A 13,254-nucleotide genomic window follows, 5' to 3' on the forward strand; every position below is an offset into this window, starting at 1 on the left:
CAGCTTAGTATTATGTTATTTAAGTTGTAATTTGTGATTTAGTTTGCTTGCCCTGCCGATTGGTATACCTCTCACCTACCTGCCTCGCTTGTATTCCCTGCCTTTCTACCTTGTTGACTGGGTTTGGGTTGCTTCACAAACCACTCCTGTCTTTGTACATACCATCCTTATTCATTTTCACCACTATTTGTTAATTTAGGTGATGGTTTTTTAGTTAGATTGTTAAGCAATATCTTAAGCTACATTGTTTTGTATACTTACTTAACATATACAAGATTTAAATAATTTGTTATATTATTTGGATAAGTAAAAAGCATATTCAAAAATATTTTTATTTTTCTTAGCAAAAATTTTTTTGATTTTGACATTGACCTTTTATATTTAACAAGCTTTTATGGCCAATTCTCTGCTACTATTTCACTCGGCGACACAGGTCGATCCCAGAAAAGGGATTTTGACAAAGGAAAAATCTATTTCTGGGTGAAGACCTGTGTCGCCCAGTGAACCCTTCCCTCTTTTTCCCACCCTAGGCTGGCCAAAGCTTGGGTGCTATTTCGGGATGAAGGTTCTGGGTAGAAGTAGTAGTAGCGAGCGGAGAAGGACCGCTGTAACGGCACCCCTTAGGTAGAGGGGTTTTGGGAGAGGAGAGATCTATTTGGGTTAAGCATCTGTGGTAGTGGCTTCCACTCGCTCCTAGATGACATACCGACATCCTATGAGGATGATCGCTCCAGAGGTAGTAACTCTGGCATCCTATTAGCTGTATAGCTTTTTTCTCTGGTATATCTAGCAAATATTTATACCTAGAAATGTGTGCTATATGGGACATTTCACTGGGCGACACAGGGCTTCACCCAGAAATAGATTTTTCCTTTGTCAAAATCCCTTATTATATCTCCCATCTCAACCAGCCCTCTTTGTTCATCAGGCCAAAAGAAGAAGTGCTTGGTGATGACATGTTAGTGAGCGAATTCCCTTACTCACTCTTCTTAACCACCAGTTAACCAATTTCCAACTTGCTCTGATAGATACTCCTTCATAAAAAGCTCTGGTTCGTATGCCTCTGATAAAAATGTGTCATATTTGAGGAAATGTAGCAGCATGTACCTTCCGAGACTGTCATCAGTGTTGCTGGTCTTAGTAGCTACTCCTGTATTGTGTCTACAGTAACAATCGGTGAAACTAATTTGAAAACTTTCATCCCTCTTGAAATTACTACTCAATTCACCTTTACAATTTTTTCTTCTTATTGTCTAAGGCATCTGTGGATACTATGGTGTTATGTATAACTGGATCCCCTATAATTAAGCATTTGCTGTACAGTGCTCTCCCACTTTTACATGGGGATAGGTTTCAGAACCTACTGCGGAAATGAAAAATTCCCTCTAGAAATGCTTATAACTGCCAAATACTGTACCCTGTACCCCTTAAACTAAAACGCTTATAACTGCCTATTTTAACAGCTCATCGCCAAAGGTGACAGTTCAAAAAAAAATATACCTCAAACTATCATCCCAGAACACCCTAATATCATTTCCAAGTCATGTTGCAAAATTTAGTACCTGCCTACAACTGTTACTCTCAAGTATCCCCTGACATTCAGAGACACAAGTTTTCTTTGACCTACATAACTTTGCGCATCGTTCTGCGCATACTGTAATGCTGGGCGTACATTTTACATATTGAATATTGATATTTTCCTTTGTTGTAAGATGATTTTGAAATGATATTTACTGTACAGGTATGTATTTTAGTATAATACTACTGTATAGAGCATATCTAAAATACATGGGTAGTTCAGAGCGACAGGATATGTACCTCCAGACGGAATGCTAGGTTTGTTATGTCGTGTTAGTATTTTTGTGATTACGTACAAATACACTTATGATAGAAAAATTATTTACTTCAGTAAGTTCTTGGTTTACGTTATTTGTGGTTAGTCCTCACCATCTCCCATACACTTATTAAAAAATCCTTGTGTTCTCTCTCTCTCTCTCTCTCTCTCTCAATATACGTACATTTTAATGAAAAATTACAGTAATTAGTGAATACACAGTGTTGATCCACAAACAAAGTGAATTAATGATAATTGTAGAGATATGGCCCAAAGAAAAATCTGCAAATGAATGAAGTTTCCCCCCCGGACAAGTGAATGTTGTGTTCCACAGAAATCTGCAACAAAACGAAGCGTGTAAAAATGGGGGTCACTGTGTACTGTGCCCTTCCTGCTGTTACCCCACAAAATTCTTATGCTGGTCTCTTGCATTTTCTATTCCTGGCCTTTGATTTGTTAATAAGGATATGTTCATAAGTAATACTGTAATGGTAAGCTAAGAAGGTTTTCAGATGTGAGAGAGTGGGAGTCAATATTAACTGAATCTATTGTTGCTTTGTTCCCTCTGGAATGTTTTGATGCTGTCTGGACAACATTTGGTTAGATTGTATTAATATTTGGATAGTACTGTCAAATGCACACCTTAATTAAATTTTATTTATTTTGCTTCAGTTCTGGCATTATGTTTTCTAATTCTGTGTTGCAATCTTTGATTTCAGATTCTCACTCAGAAGAACCTTCCTTCCTTCGTCAGTTTTGAGCAGCAAATTACAACAACTAAAATCTGTTCTGAATATTAGATTCAAACATCAGCAATGAAATCTGGTTGTAGTCCTTCGAGATATTGTAGTACTTAATTTATAACAGGTTTGTTGGATAATCATTTGTAAACAATTTTGTGTTTAGAGTTGTCAACTGAACACATTGTCATTACAGAACATGGCAGGACAAAAGGCTAAAATGAATCCAGAACATTCTCTAGAATTACCTTTGAAAAGTGAAACTGAAGGTGCAATACCTCTACCTTTCATAAATCAAGAAAACAGCAACATGGCTGCCTTTAGTGAAACCAGTGATAGTAACTTTATGTCTGTGGATCCACTGATGGATATCAAGGCAGGGCCAGAAGTATTCTTTAAGTCTAATGAAGGTGATGCATATTCAAATAAAATGAATTCAGTACAGATTGAAAAAGGTTCACCAAGTGTAACATATTGGGAAAAAATTTTTTTGAAAGTTGGACACATCCCAAGAATGAATCCAGAACATTCTCCAGAATTTACGTTGAAAAGTGAAACTAAAGATGCATTATCACACCCTTCCATAAATAGAGAAAACAGCAACATGGCTGCCTTTAGTGAAACCAGTGGTGGTGACTCTTTTTCTCTGGATCCACTGATGGACATCAAAATAGAGCCAGAGGTATTCTGTGAGTCTAACGAAGATGATGAATATTCATATGAAATGAATTCAGTAGTGAATGAAAAAGATCCACTAACTTGCAAAAAAGAAGTAAAACAAGAAAGAAGGAATAGTCACAATGGAGAGAAGCCTTTCAGATCCACTGACTGTGAGAAAGCATTTTACAAGAAAATTAATCTTACAAGTCATATCACAAATCCTACCCGAGAGAAGCCATTCATGTGCATGGAATGTGAGAAAGCATTTTCCCAGAAACCAAATCTTACACGTCATATGAGAATCCATACTGGAGAGAAGCCATTCATGTGCAAGGAATGTGGGAAAGCATTTTCCCAGAAACCAAGTCTTACAGTTCATATGAGAATGCATACTGGTGAGAAGCCATTCATGTGCAAGGAATGTGGGAAAGCATTTTCAAAGAAACTAAGTCATACAGTTCATATGAGAATCCATGCTGGTGAGAAGCCATTCATGTGCAAGGAATGTGGGCAAGCATTTTCCAAGAAAGAATATCTTACAGTTCATATGAGAATGCATACTGGCAAGAAGCCATTCATGTGCAAGGAATGTGGGAAAGCATTTTCCAAAAAAGAACATCTTACAGTTCATATGAGAATGCATACTGGTGAGAAGCCATTCATGTGCAAGGAATGTGGGAAAACATTCTCCAAGAAACCAGATCTTACAGTTCATATGAGAATCCATACTAGAGAGAAGCCATTCATATGCAAGGAATGTGGGAAAGCATTTTCCCAGAAACCAAGTCTTACACTTCATATGAGAATGCATACTGGTGAGAAGCCATTCATGTGCAAGGAATGTGGGAAAGCATTTTCCAAGAAACCAAGTCTTACAGTTCATATGAGAATGCATACTGGTGAGAAGCCATTCATGTGCAACGAATGTAAGAAAGCATTTTCCAATAAACCAAGTCTTACAGTTCATACGAGAATCCATACTGGTGAGAAGCCATTCATGTGCAAGGAATGTGGGAAAGCATTTTCTCAGAAAGTAAATCTTACAGCTCATGTGACAATGCATACTGGAGAGAAGCCATTCATGTGCAAGGAATGTGGCAAAGCATTTTCCCAGAAACCAAGTCTTACAGTTCATATGAGAATGCATACTGGTGAGAAGCCATTCATGTGCAAGGAATGTGGGAAAGCATTTTCCCAGAAACCAAGTCTTACAGTTCATATGAGAATGCATACTGGTGAGAAGCCATTCATGTGCAAGGAATGTGGGAAAGCATTTTCCCAGAAACCAAGTCTTACAGTTCATATGAGAATGCATACTGGTGAGAAGCCATTCATGTGCAAGGAATGTGGGAAAGCATTTTCCCAGAAACCAAGTCTTACAGTTCATATGAGAATGCATACTGGTGAGAAGCCATTCATGTGCAAGGAATGTGGGAAAGCATTTTCCCAGAAATCACATCTCACACACCATATGAGAATTCATACTTGAAGGAAGTCATTCATATGCATAAATGTGGGAAAGCATCTGCCAGGAAACATATAATTTAAATGAGAATCCTTACTAGAAAGTAGCCATTTACAGCAAACCCTCAATTATTTGCTGTAATATATCCAAGGTTCTTGTGGAGATTCGAAATTTGAGGTCATGGTAAAAAAACACTTCATGGGTGTAAATGTCAATTAGTTTGAATGAATCTTACCTACTCTTAAATTTAGCTTATACCATCACAACATTAGGGTCGATTGGCATACAAAATAAAAAAAATAATGTCTGTCTCTGTAATCACCTGTTTCCCACCAGGTGGCACTGGAATGTTCACATTCTTGTCAGAATTCTTCATGACTACCCACTGAGATGTGGGAAGGCTGGGTGGGTTTCCACTTTAACAGTTGGTAAGAATCCAAATAATTGATTTTATCATGGAAATTATCATTATTTGGAATGCATCTTACCTACTCTCTCTACCTATTCACATTGCCAGAGCTGTTTATGTGGGCCAAACTTGAAAAATCTTTTTTTTTTTTTTTTTTTTTTTTTTGTTAAGAATAATCCTTGGGGAAAAAGAGAAATGTGCAAATGCACAGCATTATGATGTATACATGTATGTAAATGCACATGTATTCACATACATGTTTATTTGATATTGAAATTAGCCACTATTTTGTACTGCACTTTGTTGCTCCCACATTAAAACTCTAATAAACATTTCATTCTGTTATTTATTTGGTATGGCATAAAAAATGTTCTCCTTCCAAAACATCTGAAGCTACTAGAGCTTAGGCTTTCGTATATTATTGGTTTAAACGATTTTTAAACGTATTGCAAGATGTTTACTGAAAGTACTGATTGATGCAATGATATTAATTACAGTCCATTAAAGGATATTTAATTTATCATGTATTGTACTTTGAGTTCTTTGAATGCAAGCAGTTTTTAGAAACAAGGTGACACATGCAGAGTTCTCTAAGGACTGGAAATCAATCCTTGAGTGCTGGTAAAAGTGAGAGAGAGAGAGAGAGATGCAAGACTGCAATTGGCATTACCTTCGAAGACTAAAAAGAAAGATTGCACTTCACATTTGCCTAAATTGATAACAAGAGCTTTTGAACCTGCTGAGTAAAGAGAGAGAGACTTACAGGTATCATGTACAGTAGTTTTTAAGTGGTTACAACTGATGAGCAGCAAACAAGATCTAAATGCCGTGCGTAATCGTTTTGTTGTGTCTTTGACTTATATGGGTATGAAGTAATTGTTGCCCCCAATGCATTCTAATTTAACAGTTGGGACTGAATGAAAAGTGAACAAGAACTAAAGGAATACGTAGTCTTTTGTTTGTGTTGTATGGACAGGCAGTACCTTTAAGTACTTTACTATGCAATTAAATTTACATTGTACAAAGTTCAGTAGATTTGTTGATTACATGTAAATTACTCAGTTTTTCATTTTTATAATTTTTTTAGGGGTAAGTACTATTACTGTATTTATCATTTTTATCATTATATCTTTTGTATCTAGATTGTGTGTATTTTTATTTTTAGTGTTTTATCTCATGTATCCAGATTGTGTTAGTTGAAATAAAGAATACAGTATTATTATTATTATTATTATTATTATTATTATTATTATTATTATTATTATTATTTATTATTTTTATTATTATTATTATTATTATTATTATTATTATTATTATTATTATTATTATTATTATTATTAAGATCTGACTTAAGGCGTATTTGACTTACATCACTGCCTCAGGAAAGGATCTCTGTTGTAACTCAGGGACTGCCTGTGTTGCTTGTTTCTCATGTGTAGTATCAAATACTATTTGAATCGCCTCACAGCATGTGATAAGCTAAAATGCTCCTATGTTTTGTTTCAGACCAATTGTATTTTTGTACACTTATTTTTGTACACTCTCGCCACAATGTTGGCCTATCAGCAAACCCTACATTTTTGCAACTAACTTTTTTACCATTTGAAGTAAATATTGAAGTAGCAGTATCAGTATATGATGTACTACGATTTACTTACAACAGCTACCATTGAAGTGACCTTGTACTGAATAAAAACAAACAGATTTTCCCATAACCTGAGAAATAATTGTCTTCTTCAAGAGCTTTTCCTACAAAGGAATAAAACTACATTTTTCAAAACACAGGAATTCTGTTGTCATCTAAAGGATGGACTCAAAATAGCCAATTTTTATTAAAGTAATTTGTATTTTTCGTAACATACAAACCTGCAGTTCTGTACTTAGGGATTTGGCCTGCAGACGCGAGTTGGAATGGCTGTTCAGTTTTCAGACACAGTCATGAACTACTGATGGTGGGAGGGGGGAAGTCCTGCCCCCTCGTCAGGGCCTAGGCATCACCCTTTCAGGCCCCAGTACTTGCATAAAAAGGGAGCCCCTCCCACACTCTCCCTCTACCCCTGGGAGCCTCACACCACCACCTCCATCCCAGGCCTCACACAGTTCAAGTGTCCAGCCACAGGCTTCAGTGAAATATTAGGAATATATCAACTCAATTAGTTTGTATGAATTCATTGCAAGAGTAAATGCAAGTACCCAAAATATAGTCGATCATCACTTATTAAAATTTAAAAAGAAATAATAAATAATTGATAATAGTAATGTTAGGGGAGCATGTACCCCTTCAGCATCCTTCATCCTATGATTTTGTTTTTTCTCTAAAAAGAAAAGTTAAAATAAATAAGCTACTGTCATGGGCCCCCAGACTGCCAGGCCCCAGGAAAGTAGTACCCTTTCCCCTCACCATATTTGTCAGTTTGTACTCCACTTTGCCTTTTGGCCCAGGTACCAGAATGAGGGGTGGCTGAGGTGGGCCGTAAATGCAAAGACCTTCAGGTTTGTATTTTAGGAAAAGTAGAAATTACTAAAAAATTTGCCTTTTGTTCCTACACAAATAAAAGCCTTTGTTCTCTACATAGGAGACTTAGCTATTGGTGGGGGGAGTCTGGGCAATTCTCTGAACCGACTGGTTGGTTCTGCCCAGCCGGGAATACCTTCCTGGTCTGAAAGAGCTGAGGAAGGAATCCCACACCTGTAGCTTGTTGGACATCTGGGATGTTGCAACTGCTAGACCTCTGGGTTTCTCCTCCTGTTACACCTTTCAAACCTTCCTTTGGCCTAAACTCTATAATCCATTCAATGCTCTCTCTCTCTCTCTCTCTCTCTCTCTCTCTCTCTCTCTCTCTCTCTCTCTCTCTCTCTCTCTCTTTCTGTCAGTGCAGGAGTAATATTCACCAGCAATTTCAGACATTGTTGCAACAGCATAAACCTCTTAATCACCTGTATAGGACCTATGGCTTGCTCTACAAATTACAGGCATATTTAGGAACAAGAGCCTGTGCTATCATGAGGCCAGATTAACCTGCAAATACAGTTGCTATACAGTGTTAGAAGTTTTCACATTTTATGTCGTGAAATAAGTGGCCAAAATATCTCTTGACACAGTAAGCAAAAATTGCAAAGTCAGGTAAGAGTGATGTGTACAAAGGCAGAGGTCTCTCTGTGTCCTTTAATGCTTCTAAGGACTTTAATTAACCAAGGCTTCATATTACAACATACTGACTCATGGTCAAATATATGTACATTTATTATATATATATATATATATATATATATATATATATATATATATATATATATATATATATAATATATGTATATATATATATATTGCAGAGCTGAGACACCTACCCCATCGAACAATTGCATGAGCAGCACCATAGAATCAACAGCATATCATACACAAGAAGTCTGTGCCTCAGCAATGTCGAACAAAAAGAGCTAAATGTAACAAATGCAATAGTGCACAGGTGAAATGGCTCAACCATATTCTTTCTGCTCATAACTTACTTGATAATCAAGAAAATAGAAAGCACAACGAGAGAGAGGCCTCAGGAATGAAGTTATAAGGACAGTGGCACTATTATATGCAGACGATGGAGTAATCCCAGGACGTGACACCCTTGAAGAGATAACAATACAAACCCTTATGGAAATAGCAAGCGAATGTGGCCTCAATATAACAAAGACAAAGCAATATATTAATATTCAACAATTGGTATGGTATTGATGATGTAGAAGATAAGCAGCACACAGAAGGAACAGAAATATTAAGAAGCAGAGAAGGTGCTACCTGGGTGTAACGACCAGCAGCATGAAAGACAAAAGAAGCCTCAGAGGACAGAAGACAAAAAGGGACCAAATCAAAGCAGAGCAGAAAAAGGCAAATATGGCCGATGCAGTCATCAGCAAAAGCTGCAGCAGGTGAAGACAAGAAAACTGTATTGGAAAGGATTAGCGATGATGTCATCCTTCATGTAGCTGTGGAAGTCATGAAACTCTAAGACAAGAAACCGTAAATGAACTACAAAAAGTAGACAATCAAGTCTATATAACAATCCTGACAGCACCAAGTTACACAGCAAGTTGTGCGTTAAGATCAGAAATAGGGGCCTCTTCTTCCTTCCTTCCTGCCACTCAAGAGATGTGGAGAACAGGCTATTCTATCCGAAACACACACTTGAGAGTGGTGGAAACAGGCTCCTACAGGAGTAACCAGGGATCAGTATGAAAACAAGAAACCCCCTTGGGTCCTGCAACTGAAAGAGAGACTATATGAAACAACTGAACATAAACTTTAGTAAAACTGAATCGCTTGAAGGTAAATAAGCAGCTAAAAGAAACAATCAGTAACTTGGACAGGAAAGCATGGGGGAGAAATGAATGACAAGACAACATGAGGAATCTACAGAAGATATAAAGGAAACACGAGAGAAGGAACCTGGTATGACAACACTGGGAGAACAGTGCTGACCAGTGGGGCTAGACCAGGCACACTGCAATTAGAGGACAGGAATAGGATAAAAGGGGAAGAAGATACAGAATGTCTTACTCTATATATATATATATATATATATATATATATATATATATATATATATATATATATATATATATATATATATATATATATATATATACAGTATAGAGATTAGAAAGATAGAGTTTTGTGCAACAGCCATATCGGTAAAACAAAGAGGAATTGAAAGCTATTATACTCTTATTTAAAGATCTGAAGAAGGAGGAAATTGAAAATGGGAAAGAATTGTGGCTTTACAGAGACAAAAAACTTCAACTTAATCACACACACACACAAAAAAGAAGAGGAATAAAACGAGCAAGGGAGGAGGAGCCGTTTCAAAGAAAAATCCTATCCACTAATACAACATAATACATAGGGTAGAAAATAATTGCTTCGCCAAAAATGCTTCATTAATTAAATTTATAAGTAAAATAAATGAATTTTATATTAGAATCATGTAATATAATTATAATTATTGCATTTTTATAAATCTATAACGTTTAAAAGCGCCATTATTAACCCAAACAGACTCAAATAATATATGGTGGAAAGTGGCCGAGTAACGTAAACAAAACAAAACGTAGTTTCGTGTGTTACTGAATACAAAGAATCGACCACAAATCAATCAATTTCAACAGGAAATATTGACCGAATGGTTGAATTGAAGGTCAATCAACGTTCGATGTTAATTTTGTGAGTTAAAAATTTGGTTAAATTTGAGTTTTTGAGTTAATTATGGTTGAATGAAGTGAGGCATTTCCCGTCTCTTGAAGGCGAAGGTGACGATGGTCAGTCCTCTTTGAGCGTTATTTGATCCATTTAAACCGATGTTTCCGTTATTTAAATCTTATTTAAATAACGCCGAAGGTCAGCCGAGGCCATTCAGTGATTGAAGTTCATTTTGAGTAAAGAAAATTTGACTAAATTCGAGATTTTGAGTTAAGTATGGTTAGAAAAAGGTTACGATGGCCAACGTGATGTAGGCGTTATTTAAGCCTGATTTAATTGATTGGAACTGTTATTTAGGTTATTTAGGTTATTTAAATTGTGTTTTGGCTTTGAAGTCGCTGCCTGAGGGTCGCTTTTGCTTTGGGATTGGCTGTTCCGATTGTATGGAAAGCATAACCCGGCCTCTGTAAGGCTAGATTGGGTCAGGCTAGGCTTGGAGTCAGTATTAGCTTTATTATTTTATGTAACTGATTTTATTGAAGTTTCTGGGTTTCATTTTGACCCATTTGCGGCGCGGTTACATTTTCGTATGCTGTGGGTTTCGGCTGCCGATTTCGTAGCCGAGACCCACCACCAGGTGGCAGTGGGTACCGGCGGACGGATACAACAAGATGGCGACGCAATCTGACGAAACCGACCTAACCGAACCTAGGTCGGCGTGCCCTTACCTGGCCGGGGCTTCGCCCCCTGACCCCACCGACCCAGGTCGCCACCAAAACTAACGAAACCAACCTAACCTAACACAGGACGGCGTGTCCTTACCTGGCGGGGGCCGCCCCGGACCCCCAGATGGGCCGTGAAATTAGTAAATGTATAACTATTCGAAATTGCACGCATCCTTCACCAAGTCGGAATCGATCTGAGAAATCCGCACTGGCCGGTTTCCCGTGGCTCCATTTTTCTTCGTTTTGGCGCTGGGGCACTGCCTTTCGGCGGGATCTGGACAACTGGAACTGGGGGAACAGGACCTCGTGTAATTGACCAATCCGTTTGGATGGCTGCGTCCCGTGATTGTTGTGTTTCGGGAACATTAGACCGCATTTTGGCGGGTGTTGAAACGGCTCTATTCAAGGGTCACTGGATTCTTAGATGCAAATTCCGCGTGGGTAGGATACGCTACGCAAGTAGCCATGTTTGCAAGGCTTGAACCCGGAAGAGACTGAGGAAGGTCGCGGGGCAAGGTAGGTCTCGGGGCATGTCGGGTCGGCTCGGTAGGACTCGGGGCATTTCGGGTCGTTGGTCGTCAGCTGTTTAGGTAGAACTACTTACCTTGGCGGAGGGATCTCGGGTCGGGAATAATGAGTTAGGCGGCCCAGCATACGAAACTGTAATCTACCCCAATTTGCTTTTCTGTTTCCTCTGGTTCAGCAAATGGAAGCCTACCCAGGTCTCTTGGGCTCAGTTGGGCTCAGAGCCAGGTTAGGTTAGGCCAGGAGTCATTATTGCCTTTGTTTATTACCGTTTGTTTCATTGAAGTGAAGTTTCTGGTTTTGATTTTGACCAATTTTCCTTTCAGTTTCTTTGTCAAGGTGAATTTGGGCCTACGTGGCCCTGTAAGGGTAGGCTGGGCTTGAGGGTGTAGGAGAGGCTTTGGCACTTGAAGATTGGTTGTCAAAAAAATGGCTCTTATTCCAAATTATGGCAAAATGTAAGACAAGTACTGTGCCCCTCTGGTTTGGCAACTAGCTGTTTTTCCCACACAAATACAAACCTCTGGTCTCTACACAGGGTTTTGCTTGCGACGCCAGCTGGAACGGCCATTAACTTTCAAACAAAGCTGTTAGCTACCAGTGGTAGGGGGGAAGCCCCCCCCCCTCAACTTGCAGGAACCAGTCTTTGGTAGTAGTCTTCAGTTTTACCATAACTTTTTTATTAACTTTGGTGGTGATTTTAGCAAGTTAGACTTCCAGTTTCATTGCAGATGCTTGTTTGGGTATGGTCTGTCATGCAGTCATTGTGGCCCAGGGCATGACTGTGTCAGACTAGGATTTTTCAAGTGAATGAGAAGAAAAACTAGTAAAAGAAAAATATTATGTAAGCTGAAAAAACCTAAAAGTCTCAACTTGATCAAACTAGGTCACTAAAGCAAACCTAAATGTCTCAGAACTCCTGAAAAAAATAAACCAAAATGGTTGTAAATCTTGTTTCAGCTGTGTAGAAGAATACAAGCCCTAATATGCATATAGTGTTTTGCTTTACTAAGCTGGAATTTAAAAATCCCTTTTTGATGGTTTTTGTTGATTACAAGAAGGCACTTGATGGTGTCCACAGACCAATATTTGTTCCGACACAATATACAAACCCCTGGTCCCTTACATTAGGGATTACTTTCAGGCGTAGGCTGGAAACGGCCATTGAACTTCAAATAAGGTGGTTAGGCAGTTAACTAATGTCCGGGAGGTGGAAGTACCGGCCGTTCGGATGTAAACATTCCACTTGTTTTCGGCCAGAGTAACGGACGTTGTTTGCCGCTCTCTGCCTGGACAGCTTTCTTTTCTACTTTTTGTGGGAAATTTACTCTTTTTTTGTTTGTAATGGAGAAACCATCTAACTCCTATCCCCAGCGCAGGTGTCATGGGGTAGGGGGTAAAAAGTGCAACTCTTTTAGATCTAGAGTCGACGCGGACCCACACGCCCTCTGTACATCTTGCAGGGGGCGTGTGTGTTCACGCGACGACCCCTGTAGTGAGTGTTGTTCTTGGTCCTCCGAGCAATGGGGTAAGTTCGAGGGGAGGAGACACACGTCGTAGCCTACCAAGGAGTCGTCCGAGGGAAACACGCCCAACGACTCCAGTGGTGGCGAATGTGTCGGGCTCGTTTCTCCCTCCCGGCGAACTTCCCCTGCTTGCTCCCTCTCCCTCGGGTGAGGACTCCCCCTCCCCTTCCTCTTTCGTTTCA

The 13,254-nt window shown here is 38.8% G+C and overlaps 3 protein-coding genes across 5 annotated transcripts in view; 2 read left to right on the forward strand and 1 right to left on the reverse strand.

Annotated features, from left to right (window-relative positions):
- Positions 1–5,443, forward strand: part of LOC136838173 (zinc finger protein 569-like) — a 160,768-nt gene extending 155,325 nt beyond the window's left edge. For all 3 annotated transcript variants that reach the window (XM_067103047.1, XM_067103049.1, XM_067103048.1), the window contains one exon: positions 2,554–5,443. In XM_067103047.1, the coding sequence (XP_066959148.1) occupies positions 2,774–4,723 (1,950 nt within the window). In that variant the 5' untranslated portion in view covers positions 2,554–2,773 and the 3' untranslated portion in view covers positions 4,724–5,443. The remainder of the gene's footprint in view (positions 1–2,553) is intronic.
- LOC136838191 (uncharacterized) overlaps positions 1–13,254 on the reverse strand; it is a 217,875-nt gene that overhangs the window by 107,944 nt on the left and 96,677 nt on the right. The gene's annotated exons all lie outside the window — the stretch shown is intronic.
- Positions 1–13,254, forward strand: part of LOC136838140 (zinc finger protein 585A-like) — a 376,081-nt gene that overhangs the window by 58,997 nt on the left and 303,830 nt on the right. The window lies entirely within an intron of this gene.

The sequence above is a fragment of the Macrobrachium rosenbergii genome, unplaced genomic scaffold (genome assembly GCF_040412425.1).
Source record: "Macrobrachium rosenbergii isolate ZJJX-2024 unplaced genomic scaffold, ASM4041242v1 171, whole genome shotgun sequence".
Classification (NCBI taxonomy): Eukaryota; Metazoa; Arthropoda; class Malacostraca; order Decapoda; family Palaemonidae; genus Macrobrachium; species Macrobrachium rosenbergii.